This window comes from Rhipicephalus microplus, chromosome X (genome assembly GCF_043290135.1).
Source record: "Rhipicephalus microplus isolate Deutch F79 chromosome X, USDA_Rmic, whole genome shotgun sequence".
NCBI classification, from domain to species: Eukaryota; Metazoa; Arthropoda; class Arachnida; order Ixodida; family Ixodidae; genus Rhipicephalus; species Rhipicephalus microplus.
The window spans coordinates 465094474-465119510 of record NC_134710.1 but is presented as its reverse complement, the minus strand read 5'-3'; the positions used below and the strand labels follow the sequence as shown (position 1 = coordinate 465119510).

Sequence of the window (25037 nt, the reverse complement as noted above, 5' to 3'; positions counted from 1 at the left end):
TATTGATGATGCCATATGCTCAGGAGGTAGAATGTCGTTATGTTCTTTCTGATAACTTCTAGCTTCTGAGCAAAGATAATGTTTCAGAAAAATGAAAAAAGGCTAGCATAATATTAAGACATGAAAAGAAAGCAGAGTTTATCAAAAATGAATGCATTATTTAGGAATGAGAAAAAAAGATGGATGACAGGTCAGTAATGTCAATTAATTTATATTAGGACACATGAAATGTAGCAGAAGGTGGCAGGTGATTAGTTCCAATGAGATCAAGAAATTATCAGCCATAATATGAAATTGGCTCATACAGGACAGGGAACATTGATTGGGCTTCCACCCTGGAGTGGACATAATGTAGGCTTAACGCTAACAATGAGCAAAGCCTGTGAAATTAATCCTCCATGAAATGAGCAGTACTGCACAGATTGCTGTGCTAGACTTCCCATTTTGCATGTTTTTACCAGCTTATCCTGCTCGCTGTTCAGACACAAAGCTTCACCAGAAAAACAATGTTATACTTGGTGAGGATAATGCCAGTGAATGCAGTGTTTTATCTACACCTTTCCTTGCATAAGTCCTCCTCCAAACTATACGATTTTTCTTGGAAATGTTCTGCTTACAGCACACCAACCGATCAAGTGAAACAACTTTATTGGGGTCCTGCAAGACGTGCTCTAGTATGCAATCACCATTTCACTTCACGTTACAACATACTGGTGGTAAAAATATTCTCTGGCAGGGTACAGAAGTGCATGCACTGAGCTAGCTTGTGCAGCGCGGTCTATTCCAGAAAGCTGAACCTATGTTTGGTACAGAATTTTGTAACCACACGATGCTTGCACAGATTAAATGTGGCCCCACATAGCAACTTCTGAGCTTTTTTATGAAATGATCTCGCAGTATCTGAAAACATTTGTTTTTTTGTTTACTTCATAGTTCCCAGTGAAATATTTCTCTTGTTCCTCTCATTGAATAATGGCATTTGGTGTGACTAAGGTGTTCCTAATGCCTCACTATGAGATCAAAAAAACGATTCTCCTTGACATTGGTTCACAAGCATTTCCTAAGATATTGAATGACACTGCTTGCACATGTACAAACATTTGCTAGTTTTATTGAGGGTTGATGATAAAGGGAATCAGTTGGTGCATCCAAGCCGGACAGAGATTGACTGGCCCTGAAAAGGGCCGTTTAGTTATATATCTTGCAGCTTGTTCCAGGTAGACAGGGCTTCATTCTGTAGAAATGGTAACTCATCACACTGGTTCCCCAGCATGAAGAACATAACTTGATGCTAACACTGACTCAGATGTTCTGAAATGTCGTAGAGGGTACATGAAGGCTGGGTACATGAAGGTTGCAGTTATACTAACTGTACAGTCAGCATGCTTGTGTGATATGTGCATAGCTGCATCAAAGCCACGTGTGAGAATTGCGTGACCAGCTGAAAATCTCAATGGCAGCATAGCTTAAGAAGTCTGTCATCCCTTTTTTGCCAGTTTCCAATATCATCCTTCCCTTTTCATGCATCTTCTTTCAATATATCTGGGGTTTTAATTCCCAAAACCACGATATATTAATGAGAAGCAAATTTTGAACATCTGGTGTTCTTTAACATCTTCACTTGTTTGCAGCGCAACACCAGAAACACAGGACAGGGAAGGAGCAAAAGAGAAAGAAAAGACGGCGCCGACTCTGAAAAAGACGGCACTGACATCATGACACGCACATGTCGTGATGTAAGCTGCCCAAAGAGTGGCCTCCCGTGAAAATAGTGAAGAATTGGGAATAGGATCTACCAGTAAGGGCTTTGTGTGCAATTCACAAACAGTGAAAAAGATCCACCAGGGGTGAACCACAGGTACATGGTGCACTCTGGTTGAGAGAGAGCAGAGTAAAACAGATGTGCCAGACAGGAGATTATAAATGGTTTTGTCTGGAGCTGGTGCCAGACCGAGCTCTGATTAAGCGTAAGAGAGTATTGAGCGCCAGGCCAATCTGATCCCATTCCTGTGATGGGGTGCAATATGATGACAGGTGCGAATTCCATTTTCTTTTTTTTCCATGGGTTTAGGGAAATAATTTTTCAGGGATCAGATGAAAATACCTCCGACATACATAATAACATGCTTATTCTTGGGCGTAGTCATGCCTAGCCACCAGATTGGGAGAAAAAGGAGTGTTTCCCGAAATGTGCGATAAAGTGTTTGGTGCTACGCCTTGACGGAAGTATTGATAGGTGCTTTGGAAATCGGTACGCCATTTCTGTAATCGTTAAATATGCAACTGCATGTGCCACTGCTAGGGATAGCGTGACACTCCCAGCCATTTCGGGGTAAGCCATTTTAATCTACGTGAAGATGTTAATGAGCCCGTTCTCCATCACAGCAGTAGCTGTGGCCATTCCTTCAACTAGGCCTACTGCAGCGCGAACTAAACGTCTGCATGAATTTGCAGCTAGTACCGTACATAATAATCAGCACAGGCCTTGGGTTCACTTCGATGGTGTTGTGAATTCATCTTGCGTGACAATGGTTTAAGTTGCATGCGTGCCTGAATCATTATTGCAATAGGAGACCATGATTTATCGTCACGCATGGTGTTGCTTAGCTCGGTCCTCGGTGTTCGAAACAGGTTCCGCCTTGTGTGTGCATGAGAGAGGCACAAGAGTTGATTTCTGCTCTGTGTTTCTATAATTCCCTAGCCTGTATTATACAGGAAGCGGATAGTGCTGGTGTGCGTCAGCTGCCTCGGTGCGCTCTCAACCGCCTGCCTGGTAAGACTGATACCTCATTCTATCAGCGCCTTGTCGTACTCCCTCCTAACACTGCGACATGTCCTCCACTTGGAGGACATGATGACGGAACAAGATGATACGAAACCCAAAACCGCAATGTTTGCAAGCCACAACCCGAGCAAACAATTCAACGGTGAGGCCAGAAAATCTACCTGACTAGGCCTGGAGCAACAAGCCAGAGAGCATATTCTTGGCTGGATAGATGGATGGATGTGGCTGTACCCTTTAGATCGGACGGCGGCTAACGTCACCTTGCCGTAATGCTTAGTGAACTAACCACTAGATTTTTTTTCCCCTTTAAATAGTAAAGTTGGACGGGTACTTTGAAGTGAAGGGTTTAATTTTCAATCGTGCCTTGACTTTAGCCACCAATCAGATAACCTCCTTCTAGTTAAGTCTACCCGCTTAAAGTCTATTTTGCCCTCCCTGTCCCTAAATACCAGTGCTTTGAAAAACTCTGCGCCATCATCTTGAACTATAAGGTGAAGCCCATTACACAGCATTGTCAAGTGTTCGGCAGTTTTTTCTTTCTTTTCGCACGCACTGCATATTGTGTCTACCTCTTCATATTTGGCCCGATATGTCTTGGTTCGCAGTACTCCCGTCCTGGCCTCAAACAGTAGAGAACTACCCCGAGTATTATCATAGGTCCTTTCCTTGGCGATTTCCTGCTTAAAAGTTCGATAGATCTCTAGTGCGGACTTCTTAATCATGCCCATTCTCCACATGTCAGTCTCCGTTTCCTTTACTTTCTTCTTAACCGATACTTCTTTTTGGTTTGGCCACCTGCTGTTTTCTAAGTATTTACCAGTCAATTTCCTGGTTCGCTTCCTTCATTTTGTATTGACATTCTTCATGTACAAATAGCTGAAAACCTTCATAGCCCAACGCTCCTCCCCCATTTCTCTCAATCGCTTCTCAAATTTTATCTTGCTGCTAGCTTCCCTGCCATCAAATGATGTCCATCCCATATCACCTTGTACTCCCTGGTTTGGTGTATTCCCGTGAGCTCCTAAAGCAAGCCTAAATATTTCACGTTGCCTAATTTCTAATCTTGCTTGAACTTCTGACCTCATGCACAAGACCGCGTTGCCGAACGTCAGCCCAGGAACCATGACCCCTTTCCATATTCCTCTCACAACATTATACCTATTGTAATTCCACAGTGCCCTATTTTTCATCACTGCTGCATTCCTGTTATCTTTAGTCGTCACGCATATTTCGTGTTCCCTCAGGTGCTCGGTCCCATTGCTTATCCATACGCCCAGTTATTTGTATTTATCTGTTATCTCTAGCGTGACTTCCTGTATTCTAAGCTCACTACCTCTGTTATCATTAAAAATCATGACTACTGATTTTTTCTAACTGAATCCAAAATCTAACCTATCTCCCTCATTACCACAGATGTCCATCAACCTCTGCAAATCTTCCTTGTTGTCGGCCATTAGCACTATATTGTCACGGGGTCGTGACGTGGCCGAAGACAGGAGACTTCGTTTTGGGATTTAACTGTTTATTTGGGCGAACCTGCGCCCGGTAAACGGAAAGTCCAATTACAGCAGCAGTCTCGCACAGATAGCAGTCTCGGACTGATAGCGGCGAACGGAGCGTCGGCCTTCGATCAACAACTGACAAGCGGCGAAGCGCGTCGGCATTTATACTCCCGCCGTCGAATGTTCTAGCGCTACCGCTGGCGGCGGCGTACGTTCCAGAACAATCTGTACCATTCGCACAGTGGGCGTGATCTTATCGAAATGATCTACTACAGTCCGGAACCCTCTCGAAAACTGCAGGCGCGGTTTGCGCTGAGAATCGTGTGGTGTTTTGGGACGATAACAAAAGCTTGGAAAATGGAACGTGGCATTGCCCCCCTCTGAAAAAGGCATCGTCTCGATGCTTTAACTAAAGATGAAGGTACAATAATAATGCAAGAAAGTACAATGAATAAATTATAATACAACAATTATACAAAAAAAGCACTGTTTCAGTTTGTTAACGCGCATGAAACGGCTTTAGGCGTGCGACATGGACGACTTCAGGTCGCGATCGGCGTCGTTGAGAGTTCGTGATGCCGTCGGGGACAACCTCGTAATCAAGTGGGCCGAGACGTCGAACCACCCTGTACGGTCCGAAGTACCGTCGCAGAAGCTTTTCACTTAGTCCACGTCGGCGTATCGGCGTCCACACCCAAACACGTTCACCGGGCTGGTATTCCACGAAGCGTCGTCGAAGGTTGTAACGGTGGCTGTCGGTCGTCTGTTGATTCTTGATACGGAGCCGCGCAAGTTGTCGGGCTTCTTCGGCGCGATGAAGGTACTCGCTCACATCGAGGTTTTCTTCGTCGGTGACGTTCGGTAACATGGCATCGAGCGTCGTTGTCGGGCTCCTTCCGTAGACCAATTTGTATGGAGATATTTGCGTCGTCTCCTGCACCGCCGTGTTGTATGCGAAGGTCACATACGGAAGAATGGCGTCCCACGTCTTGTGTTCGACATCGACGTACATTGACAGCATGTCGGCGATCGTCTTGTTAAGCCGCTCGGTGAGGCCGTTGGTCTGTGGGTGGTACGCTGTCGTCCGGCGGTGGTTTGTTTGGCTGTATGCCAAGATCGCTTGAGTTAAGTCGGCAGTGAATGCCGTTCCTCTGTCGGTGATAAGGACCTCCGGGGCGCCGTGACGTAGGACGATATTTTCGACGAAGAACTTAGCTACCTCGGATGCACTGCCTTTTGGCAGGGCTTTTGTCTCGGCGTAGCGGGTGAGGTAGTCAGTAGCTACCACGATCCACTTGTTTCCGAAAGCCGACGTCGGGAACGGCCCCAGTAGGTCCATACCAATCTGCTGGAAAGGTCGGCAAGGTGGATCTATTGGCTGCAGAAGTCCCGCTGGCCTTGTCGGCGGTGTCTTGCGTCGCTGACAGTCCCGGCATGTCCTTACATAACGAGTGACGTCGGTGGTAAGACGCGGCCAGTAGTACCTTTCTCGTATCCTCGCGAGCGTGCGAGAAACACCGAGGTGCCCTGCCGTCGGATCGTCGTGCAGGGCCTGCAGGAGTTCTGGTCGCAGAGCTGAAGGCACCACAAGGAGGTACTTAGCCCGAAGCGGTGAAAAGTTTTTCTTTTGTAGAAGACCGTTTCGTAGAAAAAACGACGCAAGTGCGCGCTTGAATACCTTCGGGACTTCGGTGGTCCTGCCTTCGAGGTATTCTATTAGGGCCTTAAGTTCCGGGTCGGCCCGCTGTCGTTCAGCGAAGTCGTCGGTAGTGATCGTTCCCAAGAAGTAGTCGTCATCCGGGTCGTCCGGTAGCGGTTGGTCGACAGGCGCACGAGAGAGACAGTCGGCGTCGGAGTGTTTTTTGCCGGACTTGTAAATGACAGTAATGTCATATTCTTGAAGTCTCAGGCTCCATCGTGCGAGGCGACCTGAAGGGTCCTTCAAAGTGGCTAGCCAACACAAGGCGTGGTGGTCGCTCACAACTTTGAAGGGCCTGCCGTAGAGGTATGGGCGAAATTTCGACGTAGCCCAGATGATGGCGAGGCACTCCTTTTCTGTTGTGGAATAATTTGCTTCTGCTTTGGATAGCGATCGGCTGGCGTAACTAATAACCCTTTCATGTCCGTCAGCCCTCTGCACAAGAACGGCGCCAAGACCTACGCTGCTTGCGTCCGTATGTATTTCTGTCTCGGCGAATTCGTCGAAATGGGCAAGTAACGGAGGCGTCTGGAGGCGATGTTTAAGCTCCTGGAAAGCGTGTTCCTGTGGCGTTTCCCACTTGAACTCCACGTCGGCCTTGGTAAGGTTAGTGAGAGGATCGGCGATGCGGGCGAAGTTTTTCACGAACCGCCTATAATAGGCGCACAGGCCCAGAAATCGGCGCACGGCTTTCTTGTCAGTGGGCGGCGGGAAGTCGGCGATGGCGGCTGTTTTCCGTGGATCAGGACGAACTCCAGACTTGCTGATAACGTGCCCCAGAAACAAGAGCTCTTCATACGCAAATCTGCACTTTTCTGGCTTCAGTGTGAGTCCGGAAGTCTTGATGGCTTGAAATACAGCTTCAAGGCGCCGAAGATGCTCGTCGAAACTCGAGGAAAACACGACGACGTCGTCCAAGTACACAAGGCAAGTCTGCCACTTCAATCCTGCCAGTACTGTATCCATAACGCGTTGAAAAGTTGCAGGCGCTGAGCAAAGGCCGAAGGGCATCACCTTAAACTCGAAGAGACCGTCCGGTGTTATAAACGCCGTCTTCTCTCGGTCTCTTTCGTCGACTTCGATTTGCCAATAGCCAGTCTTAAGGTCCATTGACGAAAAGTACTTGGCGTTATGGAGCCGATCAAGTGCGTCGTCTATTCGTGGGAGAGGATACACGTCCTTTCTTGTGATTTTGTTCAGGCGGCGATAATCGACGCAGAAACGTAGGGTCCCATCCTTTTTCTTCACTAACACCACGGGGGATGCCCATGGGCTCTTGGACGGCTGGATAATGTCATCCCGCAGCATTTCATCAACTTGTCTCTTCATGGCCTCACGTTCTCGCGTCGAAACCCTGTACGGACTCTGACGGAGTGGTCTGGCATTTTCTTCGGTTATGATGCGATGTTTTGTGATTGGGGTCTGCCGAATTTTCGATGACGACGAAAAGCAATCTTCGTATTGCAGGAGCAGGGCCTTGAGCTGTTCTTGCTTATCGTTCGGAAGTCTGGGATTGACGTCGAAAGCTATGGGAGGGGCTTGGTTCCTCTGAGCAGGTTCCGCAGAATCGGCGAGGGCGAAAGCACTGGTGGCGTCCACAATTTCTTCGATGTATGCGACCGTTGTTCCTTTGTTCACATGTTTGTACTCATTGCTGAAATTCGTGAGCATAACCGTTGCTTTGCCTCCCCGCAGCTCTGCAATTCCTCTTGCGACGCAAATATTTCGGGTGACCAACAGATGCTGACTGCCTTCAACGACGCCTTTGAAGTCAGGTGATTCAGGAGCGCCGACTGAAATAATGACGCTTGAGCGAGGCGGAATGGTGACTTGTTCTTCCAGCACATTCAAGGCATGGTGTCCAGACGGCGTGCGCGGCGGTAGTGCTTCTTCTGTGGATAACGTTATCGACTTTGTTTTTAGGTTGATGACAGCACCATGGAGGCATAAGAAGTCCATGCCAAGGATGACATCTCTCGAGCAACGCTGTAGGACTATGAAGTCTGTAGGATAAATACGTCCGTTAATGGTGACTCTCGCTGTGCAGATTCCTGCAGGCGTTACGAGATGACCTCCGGCTGTGCGGATTTCAGGGCCTTTCCAAGCTGTCCGGTGGATTCCTCATTAGTCCCGCGAAGAGCTCCTGTTTGACCCCTCGCATGAGGAAACGAACTTTCTTCTCCTCAGGCATGTCTGGGTCAGCGTGACGAAATAGGCGGGTCATCTCCTCTGTGAAAATTCCAACCTTCTCATTCGGTAGCTGAACCCGGGTCTCTAGTTGAGCAGCGGCCCTTTCTTTGCGAGCGACGCTCGCGAACGTTTGCAGAAATGCGCCGCAGAAGACATCCCACGTTCGGAGCGTGGACTCACGATTCTCTAGCCAGGTCCTTGCGGTGTCTTCCAGGTAGAAGTACACACGCCGGAGCTTTTCTTCGTTGTCCCAGTGGTTGAGGGCGGCCACACGGTCGTATGTTTCTACCCAGGACTCCGGGTCTTCGAACGATGACCCATGGAAAATTGGTGGTTCCCTGGGTTGATGCATGACCATGGTGGGCAGGGATGCGGCGGTTGTCATTGTCGCTGCAGTCGCGGTCATGGCCTTGGTCTTCCGCGCCTTGTCTTCTAGAATCCCGTATTCCGGTGGTAGCCCTTGCTGTCGGCGGCTTGTTCGCTGCTCCTGGTTGGCGTCGGTGTCTTCTCCGCGACGTGGGCTGGGTTCACGGCTTGACGGGGGCGTGCGGTACATGAACGAAGCAGCACCTCCACCAGATGTCACGGGGTCGTGACGTGGCCGAAGACAGGAGACTTCGTTTTGGGATTTAACTGTTTATTTGGGCGAACCTGCGCCCGGTAAACGGAAAGTCCAATTACAGCAGCAGTCTCGCACAGATAGCAGTCTCGGACTGATAGCGGCGAACGGAGCGTCGGCCTTCGATCAACAACTGACAAGCGGCGAAGCGCGTCGGCATTTATACTCCCGCCGTCGAATGTTCTAGCGCTACCGCTGGCGGCGGCGTACGTTCCAGAACAATCTGTACCATTCGCACAGTGGGCGTGATCTTATCGAAATGATCTACTACAGTCCGGAACCCTCTCGAAAACTGCAGGCGCGGTTTGCGCTGAGAATCGTGTGGTGTTTTGGGACGATAACAAAAGCTTGGAAAATGGAACGTGGCAATATCATCTGCGTAGGTTAATGCTGGTAGTGCCTGATCAATGAGTTTTCCTTGTTTGACTAAAGAGAGGTTGAAGCCAAGTCCCCTTGCCTCTAATTTGGCCTCTAATCCTTGCAGGTACATCATGAATAAGAAGGGTGACAGTGGGCACGCCTGCCTAAGTCGACGTTTCACCACTGTGGGCTTGGATACCTGTTTTTCCCACTTTTTAACTACCTTGTTAGTTTTATTGATTTCCTTTAAACGATTAGTGACTCCATCTTTTACACCCAGTGTGTCTAGTATTCCCCACAAGTCCTCTTGAACCACGCTATTGTACGCTCCCTTGAATTTCTGCAGGCCGGTAGGAAGCTTCACAGCGCAGCGCCTGATCTTGTGAAACAGCGCAGCCATGCAGGCAGGGCATTCAATTCCCTCCCTATTTTTTGTATACTACTGTCCTTGTGTACATCGTAGAACACATAACAGTAATGATAGCAAACAGATCATTGATTCGGGTAGGCTTGGTGTTTTTATTTAAAATGGAACAACGAGGAAGCTGCTGAAGCTCGTGCCTGTATACAGCTGCTTTATATGGAGATGAAACTTTAACGAAAAAAAAAAATGTAATGATAAACAGTAGGCTCATAACAAACAACATTTCTCTGAGGGTGCATGGAATATATGTCCCATGCAAGGCTATGCATTGCAGTCCTTACTGCATTAATTATGTACACGTACTGCAGGGCATGCAAGTGTATGCAGACACACGCTGACGAAATGACATTTTTTGCTACATACAAACGTGCACCACACCAAATAAGACGCACGTGTTTGTATAGTCAGGGAACACTCGTGAATACTGATGAAATCACACAGCTCGCTTACAGTATAAAACAAACACAATTGCGAACAATAAAATGCGACGCTGTTTAAAGAGGCGGACCCAGGTTACGAGGAGAATTATCAGTATGGCATACACACCACGTGTCAAGCTTTTGCAACATTTAAAGAGACTAAATATGGAAAGTTGCCTTTTTAAGTTAACATGACAGTACCAAATGGAGAAGCCACACGAGAGAACAATTCATCGTGGGCTAAAGAATGTGTTTTAAATATATACACAGCTTTGCAAGACAACATCGACGAGTTTTACTCGTCTAGGTGTGGGAGGTGTAGGCCTGATAAAATGCGATGTTGCTTCGGAGCCTTTCTTTCGTAATATTGCAATTTTATTCAACTCTTTCAAACGCGGCCCCGTAAATTTCTACTGGGTGCTCGAACACGGCAAGCAGGTCGCGGGGCAAACTCTTTGTAACATTTTATTACCGAAACAGCGATACTAGCAATGCTTGAGCTGCACTTGCTGTTTTCTAAATTGTAATCTCCTCAATCTCATCACTGTGATCAGGAAACAGAGAGGAAAAGTACAGCAGTAGTACGTAGAGAAATATTTAATTTCAAGCCCTTTAGCAATATCATCTAAACAAATTGCCAGTTCACTGTTGAACTCTCGATGGAAACAAACAGCTGATCAGGGACGCAAGCTTGGCTTGGCACTGGCTTGGCCGTCCATACAGAGCCAAAAGCCGCTGCAGGAAACTGGATTGCGGATCGTATTGAGACAAAATATTTTATACATTTTTGTTTTCTTTGTTTCATTTCTCTAATTGCTCTTGTGATGGCGTGGACCGCGCTTCGTGATCTCATGTACCGGCGCACTGTTTTTAAGTTTAGTATGGCGCACGATAACACATGATTGCGTGCTTTAATTTAAAAAGGTTCGCGAGTATGGCAGCAACACTGCAATGCCGGGAAGAAGCACGGGGAAGAGGATAATAGCAGAACCAGTAGCAGCTGCATGCCCGGGTGGAGCGACTGATGCCCAGATGGAGGAATGTCAACCCGATGCCTTTTGTGTTGGCCGTTCTGGCAGTTCCGCCGACTTTATAGAAAGAGACGACCCCGTCGCTTGTCCTCTTCTCTTTTCCTTCGGGCATCAGCGACAACATTGACGGACGACGTGTTCGACTTCACCGTGCACGTGAGTATAGGTTGGTTTTTCATTCGAGTGAATTCTTGTTCAGATTTGCAACTTGTCGACTTCATCCTGATTACCTGTCACCGGCAATAAGTCACATACGTGTGATATTTAGGTGAAATGAATGATAATGCACATTTCTGCTCCATTTGCGTGACTTAGCTACACCAGGACATGAGGTAAAGCCTTTGTCGCCTAGCCACTAGCAGGCAAGATTGATCACTCGCATCCTTCAGTTCACGAATCAACGCGCCTGCCTTAAAATTAGTAAGCTGCTCGCAAAGAAATCTTACCGAGGCAATTTTGTTTTCTGTGAACAATGCACCGTAGATTTGTCTTGAATAACAAAAAAAAACAACTTGAAAAATAAATGTCGCGACCTTTTAGAAAACGCCGTGTCTAAGAGCTAGACGCGGCATTTTGTAAAAGGCTCATTAAATTCAGTATGTTTTCGTAGTTTCTGCATGAAATTATTATTGTCTATGAATTTCATGGCCCAATCTTTTGCTTTGGCTGAAAATCTCGGCGGCAAAAACTTTGTTCAGTGTCCCTTTAAGGGCAGGTGTAGATGCCATCATTTCAGTCGCAAATCTTTTTGCTAGTCGGTCGGCTGGTTAACAATAAGGGTACTAACTAGAGTTCCAGATTTCATCAGCAACACATCATCATGGCTTCATCAGATGCTGCATTATATACATTCTATCCTCATTTTTAAATAGGTGTACCGTATGGTCCACTGTTACAGGAAACAAGCGAGCTCATGGACAGTGAGCCATGTGGTGCTAACTGGCAGCGAGGCTTGTGAATGGGACGCATGCGCATAGAATCGGGGTGCGCCCAGTTTTGTCTGCCATTTCTCCGCATGTACGCATCACAGCATTGGAAAGCGCATCCGTATTTTAGCTGTGCAATTTATCTAGCCCAGTGCCTCCTGCTTCAGGGATTTCCTGTGAGCACAAAAAATGCATGATTTTAATCGTTGCTGCAGTGTTTTGCAAGTTGTCACCGTAAAGCACATCATATTTTTTGCATAATGCTCGCTGCAACTAGCAAGTTTCGATGACTCAAAATGCTGTTCAGGTCTGATGTAGCAAACATTTTAAGCTCGTCCTCATGACCATGAAATATTGGTTTATTAAATAATGGAAGGCAGAGTTGGTATCAGTTGATTTACAGTGTGAAAATGAAAAGTGCGAAGGACCGTGCCTCGCAAGTAAGCCCCGAGAGCATGAGCAGAGAAGTAGCAGATGAGGATGCTCATGCGCTGCATTTCCAAATCTCACCAGCACTAATGCTTGACGGACTGCTGGCCACGCACTAGCGTGATCTTTCTGAAACAGGACTTTGGCCCTGTAAGCATGTTCTTGAAGGGCATAAGTAAAACGTAGAATGGGCCCCCTAAATGCACCCATCCTTGAACCATTGGGCTTATAAATTAGTGCCCTTTTCAAAATACAACTATTCTGAGCTATAAATTGTGACAGAACAGTGCACGAAGTTCAAAAATGGGAAAAAAGTCTTTAAATGTCCCCTTTATACATAGTGTTCTTGTGATGTCACTTCTGCCGTTGTCGCCCTCTCCCGCCATGCCCGGGTAACTCCCTGGGTACCTACGGCAGTTCACGTGCTGCAGTGCGGTTTGTTGGGGGCTCGTCATCTGTTGCTGTGAACGATGTAGAAGCATTGTGTTTTTTTGTTGTCTTACTTTAACGAGCTCATTGGATGAGGAAGGCCTCGCTCGTTCACTCGATACAAGACCAGATAATCAAGATGTGCGACACATATACCAGCCACGGCGTACACCGGCTGCCCGCATATACCAGCCACGGCGTACACCGGCTGCCCGCCACAACCTATGAGGGCCTATTATCTTGCTTTCACTACAAATTGCCTGGCCCAAAAACAAGTGAAAGCTCAAAATCTCTCGAGCCGCAATTTTAGGAGTGGATGTGCGAAGCGCAGCTGCTCCTATCGAAAACTAGTCGTGCAGAGCTAGGCAAGTTTACAAGAGATATAATATTATGAATATATTGTCACGGCCTAAGCCACCAAAGTAGCAATGCCCCCCCCCCCCAAGTGTTTTAAACAGTGCTGATGTTGAGCTTGAGCCTCTTTGATTGCAATTTGTGGAAATAGTCGAGGAAAATATTATACAAGCCAGATAGCGACTTTGCGTGGTGTGTGCCGCAGTAATGCCAGTCATCACTTTATTTTTCGCGTATGCTTTAACACACTTTTCACTTTGTATTTTGTTTTTGTTGTACGCTAATGTACAGTGGAGTCACTGAACATGATAGAGACCGTGTATAGAAATAATTGACTAATAAAAAAAAATCCTGACGCCCAACTTGAACCGATTGGCTATACTTCAAAGTGAACTAATATTGTTTCCCATTCTTTATAGTTTGTTTCAATGCAATACCAAATCTCCGCGATCACCATCACGATTTTAACCGCCTTCCTCGCCATCATGATTTTAACTGCGGACAAGTTTCTATGTACAGTATCTTGGTAAGCTATATCTGTTTGCAGGTAAATACTTGGCTATGGCACTTACCCGTAATGAAGTTGCACCTGAAGATGCAAATATTGCAAAGTTTCTTCAAGTAGCTTTTGTTAATCTGCACCAGCCAAATACGCTGGTACTTTTAGGAAAATCGGAATGTGCGTTCTCAATTTTAGGTTATAACTTTCAGCGAAGGAACACCCTAAGCCCTGCTCCCTCTGCGTGGACTACTAAATCAACTTGCCTCACTAGCAGGTCATAATTTCTCAAACTTGCATCGTGAGGCAAAACTAAACGGGCGCAAGCACGAGGAGACAACATGGCAGTTGTAGGCAATAGATTCGGTTGGTGCCTGGGCATGTTGGTGGCGCATTTCGGAAGTGACGAAAAGGCGCTGCGAGATGCATGTGCACACTTTGTATAGATGCTGTATTGGACAGCAAACTTTTTTTTTTATCTGAGCAGTTTTACCAAAGGAAGCTTCATCATATGGCGTGATAAATGAAGCGAATCCACAGGTTGAACCACATCATAGCCTCGCTGTGCTTTTGTACTTTTTTTAGCTCGCAAAATTTATTGACGGATAAGGCAGCACTTGTTTCTTTACCATATGATCATCTCCGGTGTGCTGCTGCCTTAATATTTCAAATTCTAAGCATTTACACCATTGTATGCTAACTTTTCCTTCAAAGTGAGACAAGCCACATGTGTATCGTAGATCAAGAAACATGCCAGTTTTACGTAATTGCAAGGTAAACATCAGAAATGCACAGTTGATCAAAAATACTAGTTTAATGGTGCATCTACATAGCAGAGCACCTGTGGCACTTCGGGAACAAGATAATGCCACACATGTTACAAGAGATAATTAAAAAAGACAGGGGACGTTCCGTGAACAAATAGAAACAAAAATAAAATGGCACGTGGCAGCGAGCGAAGGCGGCAAGGGGGGGGGGGGAGCCTGTGGGACTTCAGCGGATGAACGTAAGGTGTGTGTTTAATATGTGGAAGAAAAAAAAATTCAAAATTTTGGCGACTGAAATGAGGGTGACTTAGTGAGTGCGCTCATGACGAGAGTAAACACGGTTATTATTTTTTTTTCAAATCTCTTCTGAAAGCCACAAAAAATCTGTATGTGGTGCAGCCTAACAGAAGGTCCGTGAAGGCAAATTATGCATTCGTCGTTGTACAAAGGCTATTTTTTTTTTCATGCGCACCATCCCCGCCGCGGTGGTCTAGTGGCTAAGGTACTCGGCTGCTGACCCGCAGGGCGCTGGTTCGAATCCCGGCTGCGGCGGCTGCATTTCCGATGGAGGCGGGAATGTTGTAGGCCCGTGTGCTCAGATTTAGGTGCACGTTAAAGAACCCCAGGTGGTCTAAATTTCCGGAGCCCTCCACTACGGTGTCTATCATAATCATATAGTGGTTTTGGGACGTTAAACCCCACATATCAATCAATCAATCATGTGCACCATAAATAATGCTCAAAATTTATTTGCATATGTTGTTTTCATCCTCGCTGTATTCGGTGCTGTTTATGATGTAAAAAAAAAAAGTAGCACGCTGAAGTGGTGCTGCTTTTGGGCAACAGTTGAAAATGGCGGGGTGCATGAATGCGGAATACTGTTGCTTACACTCAAATCACTCTTGTGGTCACCTCCCACTGTTTGCAGCGTGTGTTGTGTATACACAGCTGCATATTTCCTAGCTAGAAAAATTTGATTTTAGGTGTTTCACGCCATTTTCCATGTAACTATTCCACAATTGCACACACTGATCAGCAGGCTTTCAATTGCGCTGAAGGACACAGGTGCCATAAAATTCATAGTCGATTCTTTCAAGAAACCGTATGTAAAGGCTGAAGCTTCATGCGTACATACACACATACATACCATATTGTTTTTTGTACTTTATGAAAGCTGCGAAGGTCTCATGTGCCTCCAAGCGTAACCTGTCTTATTTATTCTCCATCACCACAAAAGTTTTGTGAGTTTCAAATAAAAGTACTTTGCGCATGGCCACTTTTGGGTAATTTTTTGTGTAGGTGTTATTTGAGCAGCCTACAGTGTTTACTTTATAAGCCTGTATGTATATGTTGCATTATAAGGATGCAGAATGTGTGTAGCTGTACAATATAGATGAAGTGTAAAAATTAAGTGTGTCTATTGTAGTGTTCATGCAACCAATCTTACCCCCGTATTCTAGAACGTCCCTCCACTCAACGCTTCACCTTCACTTGAGATGGCTGATGGGAGCGCCGTCTCTAAGCAGAGAAAATTGCTGCATGTCAGCAATAATCTGCTGTGATTCTCGAGTAGCGCAGCGTGGCTTTCAAACGAGCAGCGGCACAGTGCTCAACTTTGTCAAGTGAAGGGTGAAAGTCGAGTCGGGGAGCGTTTATGAATATGGGGGTTAGTTTTGTTGTCTTGTTAACCTGCCATTAACACTGGATTGATGCTACTTTGCTCTAGCTGTACAGTGCTCTCCAAGGCTCAAGGAGGCATCGCACGTGGAAGGCTCGGAGCAAACCATGCGTGAGTTTCCTTTCATTGTTACACTATGCACGTATTAAGTGATAGACTTTAATGTATGCTATTTGTATTGTGCAAGTTTTTGGGGACATACAACTTCCAACACTTATATGTTCTGACGAAAATCACGCAAGAATGAGAGAAGCTTGTGCAAAAATTATGCAAGAGTGTAAGAAGCTTTTGCAGAAGTCTGTGAAATGAAGTTTTGAAATTTTGTGGCAATGTGTCATTGTACAGTGGTCAACAGTCTTGCTCAGCATGCTTGACTGCAGGGCTTCCGGCTGCACAGGCGCATCTACGGAGTGCCTGATGCATGATGGGCCAAATGTCAGCCTGCACACTGGTGCCTCTTATCCCCGTTTGTCTGTTACATCAGTGTCTCTTGTAAAGGGGATCAACTGTGCTACCTTTTTTTTTCGAATGTAATGAGTTCTTTTTCCAGATTATTGTTGTTTTAAGGTAGAGCCTCACATTTCTATCAAATACTGAAGATTCTATTTTTCCTTCTAGATGCTATGAAGTCACTCCTTGTGTTACAATAGAGTGAACACTGTTATGAGAAAAGCTACTTGATGGAGTTAACTCACCCCATATTGACTTAACACACAGAATTGGTGAAAACTACACTCCATTCCAGCTGCATTAGGAATAATATTCATTTGCATACTTCTGTTTCTTTTGTTTGTTTGTTGGCTGGAGGTTTGGAGTATAGGGTGGCCAGAGGGCACTGTGTAGTCTTTCTTCATCTTCCCAATTTTGTGAACATCAATTGATAGCCGTATGGGAAGCAGCCAGCATGCTGAAACAGCGGTGCAAGCATGCAAGATGTTCACCATTGCATGCAGTCAATTGCTGAGAGCAACCTACTGCATACAATTAACTGCGAGTGGTGCTGCACTATGTGTGCCTCCTGGAAAGCTGCAATGGTAAAGTGCCACAATCGTATAGTAACATGGATAACATCGCAATTTGTTTGTTGAATAATTTTGCAACAGAATCAATGGAGTTTTGGATAAATTTGTGTATCTGCCTGGTTCATCAAAGCTACAGAGTCAAATGCGGTATATACTCGCGTATTATGTGTACTTGTTTTGTCAATCCGGTCATGTGCGAAGCTAGTATGAATCGCTGGCCTAAAAGCTCAACTGGGAATATATGTTGCAGGCGCTGTCACAGCTGTCTCAAAGCGGATGGTCATTTGTTTGCTAAGCCTGTTCAAATGCCCCCATTTTCTTGAAGTTCTTCCGAACAGTGCGCACAAAAACCAGTTCCCATGACAGGGTTATACCAGAGAACATAAGTACTCTCCAATAATTGTCGGGAACCCAACGTAAAGTAAGATGCAGACAAGGAAGCGCGATGCCAACACAGTGCTGTGTGTGTCGCCCTTCATGTGTGTGTGTGTCCATTCCTTGTCCCAGTCTTCTATTGCGTTGTGTTCCCTCCGATATCTAACCAACACACCCAAGCTTCTATGCTAAGTCTTATTCAACGCACTCTTCTGCTGGCTCCCATACCGAATATTGCATGTCGAAGAACTCCACGCTGATGTGCTTAGCGGTAGCACGGTTTCAGTTTTCTTCGGTAAGCTTTATAACAGCAATCTGCCTCGTATATAATTATTGTAGCCTATCACAAGGAATGGTAAAAATGCAATGGCCAGATGGCGAAACCGAAAAAAAAAAAGAGTGTGAACACCTGCCTCATCTAGTTGATGTGACAGGTCCTTGCACGCGTTCAACATCTGTGCTGTGTCTCGGGAATACATTCTTGCCGTGGAAGAGGTGGGAAGATAGGAGGCAAACCTTTAGGCATTTCGGACTACACATAAACAGGTTTCGGTTTTCAAGTTCGATATTCTAGGGAAAGCATAAAAGTTCATGGAAGAAAGGACCTTGCACTCAGTCCATTTTGTGTAAGACTGCACTCGCCTGCTCGACAAGAGATGTGCCTGACCAGAGCATCATGAAGTCAAATGTGTCTGTGTGTGTGCTGGCAAGGTGGCTCGGGCTGGTTGGGGAGGGCAAAGTATGCGAGCAAAAAGTTTCTTGTAGTAAAGCAGGCTGGCTAATTATACTGGTGAGCAAATTATGTGAGGATGCAAATTGTGCGAGTAAATATGGTATGTACTCTTGTATGTTTCAGCTCTATTGCTACGGATCCTGCAGATCCAACTTGGCATCCGGCAGCAACAAAGAGAGGTTCTGCAGGAGGTGCGACAGCTGAAGCACGAGGTACGGCTCTTGTCCGTGCCTCAGCACGCCCAGCCAGCACAGCGCCCCTCTGACCTTCCCCGGCTGCCTGCTGGTACAATTGGAGAAGTGGAGGCAGCAGAGGCAGCTGTGCAGAGTAAAGCTGTGGCTGTGGCTTTGGTATATATTTCTTGATTTTTAATATGCCTATGTAACATGCAGAAATTTAGTACTGCTTTAAGATACTGTGTTTCGGGAAACAAACTAGTCAGGTTATCTCATGAGCCACTGTACTACAGTTGAATATGAATAATTCGTACTCAAAGAGGCCAGAAAATTTGTTCAAATTAAAAGAAGTTCAAAATAATGAGTTACCGTAATTACTTGAATCTAACACGCACCTTTTTTCCGGTTAAGAGAGTTCATAAATCGCATGTGCGTTAGAATCGAGTACGACAAAAAAAATGAATATGGTCGTTCTATTGCCATCGCCACTTACAAAATGGCCGCCCCCTACGTGCGTCGACATGGCGCGTCGGTCATTTCTGCCTATGTGTTTCCCATGCGCGGCACTTCATACGTGTGCTGAGGAGTTCGTCATCTTGTAGTACATTAGCATCGACGGCATGGTAGGGCCGACTCCAAAAACTCGACGAGTGCACCACAATGCTGCTTCTAAAAGAAAAGTCGTCGCGTGTGCCGGAACGGACAGAAATCGGGCCGCATCGCGGTCATTCGAAGTTCCCGAAACGTGCGTGTGGTACTGGCGGAAACAAAAGCAGAAAATTGTCGACAGCAAAGATTCACGCAAAGGCTTCAGTGGACCACAGCAGGGTCGGTTTCCACAAATTGAAGAGCTGCTCGGCGAGTATGTGATTAAGCAGTGAGCGGCACAGCGGCCCGTGACGACAGAACTGCTCCAAGTGCAGGCTATGCAGTTAGCCTTAGAAAAAGGGCTAATGCAGAGCCATTTTAAAGCGAGCAGGTGCTGGCTAACGAACTTTATGAAGAGAAAAGGCTTTTCCCTCCGAAGGCGAACGGGCATATGCCGGAAGTTGCCGGAGGAGTACGAAGAAAAGCTTCAGAGTCTTCAGAGGTTCCTCCTAAACTTGCGGCACAACAACGGCTACCTGCTTTGGCAAATCGGGAATGCCGATCACACGCCTCTTTACTTCGACATGCCTGGCACCACAACCGTCTAGGAGAAGGGGGCGAAGCAAGTTTGTGTACTGACATCGGGCCACGGTAAAACTAGAGTGACAGCAATGCTCTGTTGCACGTCAGATAGGCATAAGCTTCCCCCGTACTTCATATTTAAACGGAAGACGCTCTCAAAAAGAGTCGTTTTCGCGAGTGGTGTGATCAAGCGGGCCAACGAGAAAAAAGGGTGCGCGTTGCAACCGATGTCTTAGTTTTTTTTTTTTTTGTCGTGGAAATTGGGTGCGCGTTACAATCGAGGGCGCGGTAGAATAGAGTAAATACGGTAAACGAGCGGAGGGCTCACCATGCAGTAATGCATGTGCATGGAGTTTTATTCACAAATTACAGGACATCGATCATTAATTAGAGTAGTCAATACATGTCTGTACACGTTGGCCTTGCAACGAGTCAACAAGTTTTGCGTGCAGTTTGCAAAGCATTTGTACTTCGGCTTCAGTATTCTCCTGGCAAAAGAAGTTGCGCGCGGCAATGTCCAGTGCTGACACTCTTCGAAGACAACTGTGTTTCCACTGTTACCATCTGCGCTGCAGCCGGAGCGTGGCCAGCGCATGATGAGAATGGAGGAGCGTCTCCACCTGGAGAAAAGCAGATCGGCATTCGAGAGAGAAGCACTCCGCGGCAGCTTTTTTTTTTCTCTCTTCATGCGCGGTGTTGAAAGGAGAAGAGTCTCTACATAGCAGGGACGGAAAACAGGGAAGCGTGACACCGGCGCATTGCAGATTGGCATGAGAGAGCCAACTCTCTGCGACAGCTTTTTCTCCCCTCTTCCTCTTCATGCGCAGTGTTAAGTGGAGAAGGGTCTCTACGTGGCAGGGACGGAAAAAGCCGAAGCGTGGCACAGGAATGTCGCAGATTGGCATTTGGCAAACATTCCACCGCAGTCTTTTCTTTCCTTTTCTTCATTTTCTTCTTCAAGCACAGCGATGAGGTGTCTGAAGTGCCACCGCAGGATTGGGCGGGGTGCTGAGAGCATTTTCGGAGCGCGGTATAGCTTTGATAGGAGCACAGCGTCAGTTCGAATTAAGTGTGTTGGAATTAATGAGATTTGACTGTATTTACTATAGTCTGTGAAGTCCGAGTGAACTGTCCTAAGCTAGCAGACGATGTAGGCGGCATCGTGTGTTTGATGGGCAGTGACTAGCAATAGCCTGCTTAAAACAGACATTCAGTAATTTTGTTAATTTATCACCCTATTTCGTGTCCGCTGCGGCTCCCTCTACTTTGAGCTACAGTTCACCCTGCCTTGTGTTAGCCGATTTCTTACTTTTTTAAAAATCTAACATGCACCCAATTTCGCAGTGTGAAGAAAAATGCACCTTTGTTTATTGTGATGAGATTTCTATAGCGACATGCCTCTTTGTTGGCTATCACAGAAAAATATAAACAGCAAATGGTGCGACCATCTAGTGCGACCTTTATTTTTCTATCAGTTTCATCTATGACCAAGATTTGGTCGCTCTAAGGTTGCCTTTTAGTACGCCTTGATCATGTTCATTTATCTTGTTGTGCTCTGCTTACAATGCATTTGATTAAAAACATGTCCAAGCTTCTTTTTGAATTCCACATATTTTATCGTTTTTCACGTGTAGAAGCTACTCCTGGTCAACATTCAGGCAAAGACATTGTAACCTCGAAGAAACGTGTATAGGAATTTGAGCACTGTGCAAAGTAATTATACTATTTCATAGCTAGAATCAATATTTATTAAGGGTTATAACAGTGTTGTATTTGATTTCATAACAGCGAAACTGCATTCAGAGAAGGACTCTGAAAGGTTCTCACACTGAGTGTGAGAGGGCTGATGTGGAAACCATTTTAGGTCAAGTGAGTTGAAGTTAGCGTAAAAAAACAATGAAATGTTATGATGCCCAAATATTCAAGTTGTTGTTTTCAGTGTCCTCTTCTTGCAGATTTTTATCATGAAAACATTTCGATGTGCTGTTGCGTTTACTCCATCTATGCTTCTTGCATTTTTTTACAGCGCAAGCACCTCCTGCAGATTGGGGGACGTGGCCTCCGAGAAATTGGTGTGAATGCCATGAAGGCTGTATTGGCACATGACGTGCAAGTGCTGTACAGCCTTCATGGCAGAAAAGGGAAAAGGGCCTTTGTGAACCTGAGGCTCTGTAGATTAGTGACAGGTTAGACTTGTTCATTGTTTTGTGTGTGTGTACCCTTGTGTATTCTCTGTACTGCAGTGCTTCATGTGTACTATGGTATTTCTGTTCTTGTATGCAGATGTCATCTGCCAAAAAGCAGGGTGCGCCCAGGCGGAGGCCCTCAACTTTATTAAGAGGTGGCTACCAGGGTCTGGTGATCGCTGTGGGGGCAGGAAGCGGCGCTTCAGAGAAACATTTGTTGTGGAGCAGCCCGATGATCCCCACTCTCAGAGTGCAGATTATCGGCTGCTCGCGGCAGCTGGCTTTCTGCCCAGCCACAGCAGCCAGGGTCTTGACAGCACCACTGTCACTGTGTCCCCAACGCAACCTGACCTGCAGTAGAGCGGGCCTTTTTTAGTTGTGTATATATATTTTTCAATGTATACATTTTTTGTTGTATTAAATAAATAAAAAAGACAAAGAATAAATAGTCTGCAGACTGTCGGTGGTGCAGTGTTCGGCTAGCTTATGCTGATTCGGAAGCACCATCACCATGTTTTAGTTACAAAAAAATGCTCTAAACTATGAATATTATCGATTACCATGTGGGGGACATATGTGGGGATTGCAAGTGGGGGACATACGCTTTCAGCATTTACTTCCTAACGACTTTTTTCGATCTGCTGTACCAAATACCAGTACCAAATAAAGCACTCGCTATTGCAAAAGATAAATTGGTAAAAAAATAAACTACACTTCTAGTGTTAGCAAAGGGAATGAGGTATAAAAGATGAAATAGATCGAGTAACTGCTTTCAGTTCTCGGCATTCAATTTTCTGTTGCCCCAAGTATACAGGGCTGCAAAGCTACAAGAGCGGGTCATCGAGGCATATTGTTTAAATCTTTCGGTAAGAAAAATTCCCTACTAATAATGGTTACATAATGGCAAGCCAATCAGTAGCCAATATTCGTCGTGCAGGAAACATCGGTGTAATAACGGCATTCGATTGGCTGCAATCTGGCCCTGGATTGGTCCAATGTCGGTCGTACATCCGTAGCCAATATTCGTCGTGCAGCAAACATCGGCGTAAAAATGGCATGTGATTGGCTGAAATATGGCCCGATGTTGGCCGAACATTGGCAGCTTTGTCGGCAATACGATGGGCCTTCGTCGGCCCAATGTTGGTTGCATACTGGCTAAAACATCGGCAAAACGTCGGCCCATCATTGGCTTGAACGTCGGCCCGACATTGGAAGAAGTTGCACTTCCGACGTCGGCCCGACGTCGGTGCCGATGTTAGCCGATGTTGGTCCAAGATTGGTCCAACGGCGGCGTGCTGCCTGGGATAGCGGTTGCGCATTTATTTATTTAATTATCGCTGTTCCGTTGCATTTTCCAATGCCTGCTTCCGCGATGCATTCTAGATCCGCATTTCTTTATCAAGCATCTGCGTTCACCTGCATAAGTGTTTCACTCAGGAGATACTTTGCCAAAATTCTTGTATACACACATAACAAACAAAATTCTCTCGATGCCGAAACCCGGGATCGAACCAAGGACCTTCAGATCTTCAGTCTAATGCTCTCCTATTATAGCTACTTCGGCAGATAGGAGGAGAGTGAAACCAGGACTTAACAGTTGTTGTGTTTCGGTAAAAGTGTCTTATTCTAGCTGTTGCGCAATATTACTTTTCCTTCTCTTTGTTCTGTTACCTTTTGCAACGCTTTCTGCCGCAAAGCATTATGAATTAGCTATTATTTATCAAGCATGTGTGTTGACCTGCATAATTGTTTAACTTATGAGATGTATTGCCGAAAATTGTGTACTGACAAAATTGAAAAAAAGTGCTTTGGATGCTAAAACCCGGGATCAAATCAGGCACCTTTCGATCTTCCCACTAACGCTCTCCTAACATAGCTCTTTCGGCAGATTGGAGGATATTGAAACCAGGACTAGTCGGTTGATGTGTTTTGCTAAAATGTCTTATTACAGCTGTTCCGCATTATTACACTTTATTCTCCTTATTCTGTTACATTTTGCAACACCTTCTGCCGCGATGCATTAGGAATTAGCATTTCTTTAGCAAGCATGGGCGCTCACCTGCATGGCTGTTTCCCTCGTGTGATGTATTACGAAATTCTTTTGTACCAACAAATTTAACAAAAAAGTGGTAAGGATGCCGCAATCTGAGATCGAGCCAAGGACCATTAGATTGATTGATATGTGGGGTTTAACGTCCCTAAACCACCATATGATTATGAGAGACGCCGTAGTGGAGGACTCCGGAAATTTCGACCACCTGGGGTCCTTTAACGTGCACCCAAATCTGAGCACACGGGCCTACAACATTTCCGCCTCCATCGGAAATGCAGCCGCCGTAGCCGGGATTTGAACCCGCGACCTGCGGGTCAGCAGCCGAGTACCTTAACCACTAGACCACCGTGGCGGGGCGAATTTAGCTTTCCCAAAGCACCGAATTTGTCTGCTGTGTTTGTTAGAAGTTGAATAGTTGTCCTGAACACGCTACTGAAGCAAACATACATTGTACCTATATAAGCCTAAACGATAGTTGTTATAGCCTTATGCCTAAATGGAAGTTTTTAGGGACTATTTTAGGCACCTAAAACATTCTTTTTTGTGCCTAAAGTTCCGTTGTCTACATATAAGTGTTATGCTTAGGCCAAGTTGGCTTGTAGTATGTTGAAATAAATAAACAAATATGGGCAAGTCAACAAACCAACCAATTCTCTCAAAAGACAGACAAAAAAAGAAGAAAAAAGCCTTAAAGGGACCCTGATACGGTTTTCAGCGATTTTTTACAAGCCCATCGGGTCGGTAGAGTAACTCCTAAGTGTCGCCCCACCGCGGTTGTCTAGAGGCTAAAGTACTATGCTGCTGACCCGCAGGTCGCGGGTTCGAATCCCAGCTGCGGCGGCTGCATATTCAATGTAGGCGGAAATGTTGTAGGCCCGTGTGCTCAGATTTGGGTGCACGTCAAAGAACCCCAGGTGGTAATGCTAACCAAAAAAGATTTTGAGTTTTGGGAACAGATGGTAGTCTGAAGGGGCCAAGGCAGAAGAATAGGGTTATGCTTCAATAATTCCTTCTTTGAATCAAGCAATTCAGCCATCGCAAGATGCCGTTTGTGTGCCAATGCATCGTCTTGATGAAAAATCATTTTCTTGTTCTGCAAATCCGATGTTTTCTCACGAACTTTCTGATGCAATTGAGCTAGAAGGCCAGAATTCTCTCCAGGTATGGTTTACCCATTTTGAAGATAATCCCCTAGCGGACTGTCTTAAGCG

The 25037-nt window shown here is 45.8% G+C and overlaps 1 protein-coding gene and 1 non-coding gene across 4 annotated transcripts; one reads left to right on the top strand and one right to left on the bottom strand.

Annotated features, from left to right (window-relative positions):
- The first annotated feature begins 10483 nt into the window (after positions 1–10483).
- LOC142776669 (uncharacterized) lies at positions 10484–22184 on the top strand. Of its 3 annotated transcripts, none has more exons than XM_075880726.1 (5): positions 10484–11185; positions 16168–16222; positions 18365–18453; positions 21614–21773; positions 21871–22184. In XM_075880726.1, the coding sequence occupies exons 1-5, from the start codon at positions 11039–11041 to the stop codon at positions 22131–22133; spliced, it is 714 nt and encodes a 237-aa protein (XP_075736841.1). In that variant the 5' UTR covers positions 10484–11038; the 3' UTR covers positions 22134–22184. The 3 variants fall into 3 exon arrangements, with proteins under 3 accessions (XP_075736841.1, XP_075736840.1, XP_075736842.1); XM_075880725.1 differs by having other exon boundaries at positions 10490–11185; positions 18365–18591; XM_075880727.1 differs by having other exon boundaries at positions 11047–11185; positions 16160–16222; positions 18365–18591.
- A 1080-nt stretch (positions 22185–23264) lies between these two features.
- TRNAF-GAA (transfer RNA phenylalanine (anticodon GAA)) lies at positions 23265–23337 on the bottom strand. The gene has a single exon. It is a non-coding gene; the product is annotated as a tRNA-Phe (tRNA).
- Positions 23338–25037: the final 1700 nt, after the last annotated feature.

Excerpts from the sequence above, each read along its gene's own strand:
- LOC142776669 (XM_075880725.1), top strand. The coding sequence starts at position 11,039 with ATGTCAACCCGATGCCTTTTGTGTTGGCCGTTCTGGCAGTTCCGCCGA. Across the intron at positions 11,186-16,167 it reads TGTTCGACTTCACCGTGCAC|TGCTCTCCAAGGCTCAAGGA; the intron begins GTGAGTATAGGT and ends CTAGCTGTACAG. Across the intron at positions 18,592-21,613 it reads AAGCTGTGGCTGTGGCTTTG|CGCAAGCACCTCCTGCAGAT; the intron begins GTATATATTTCT and ends ATTTTTTTACAG.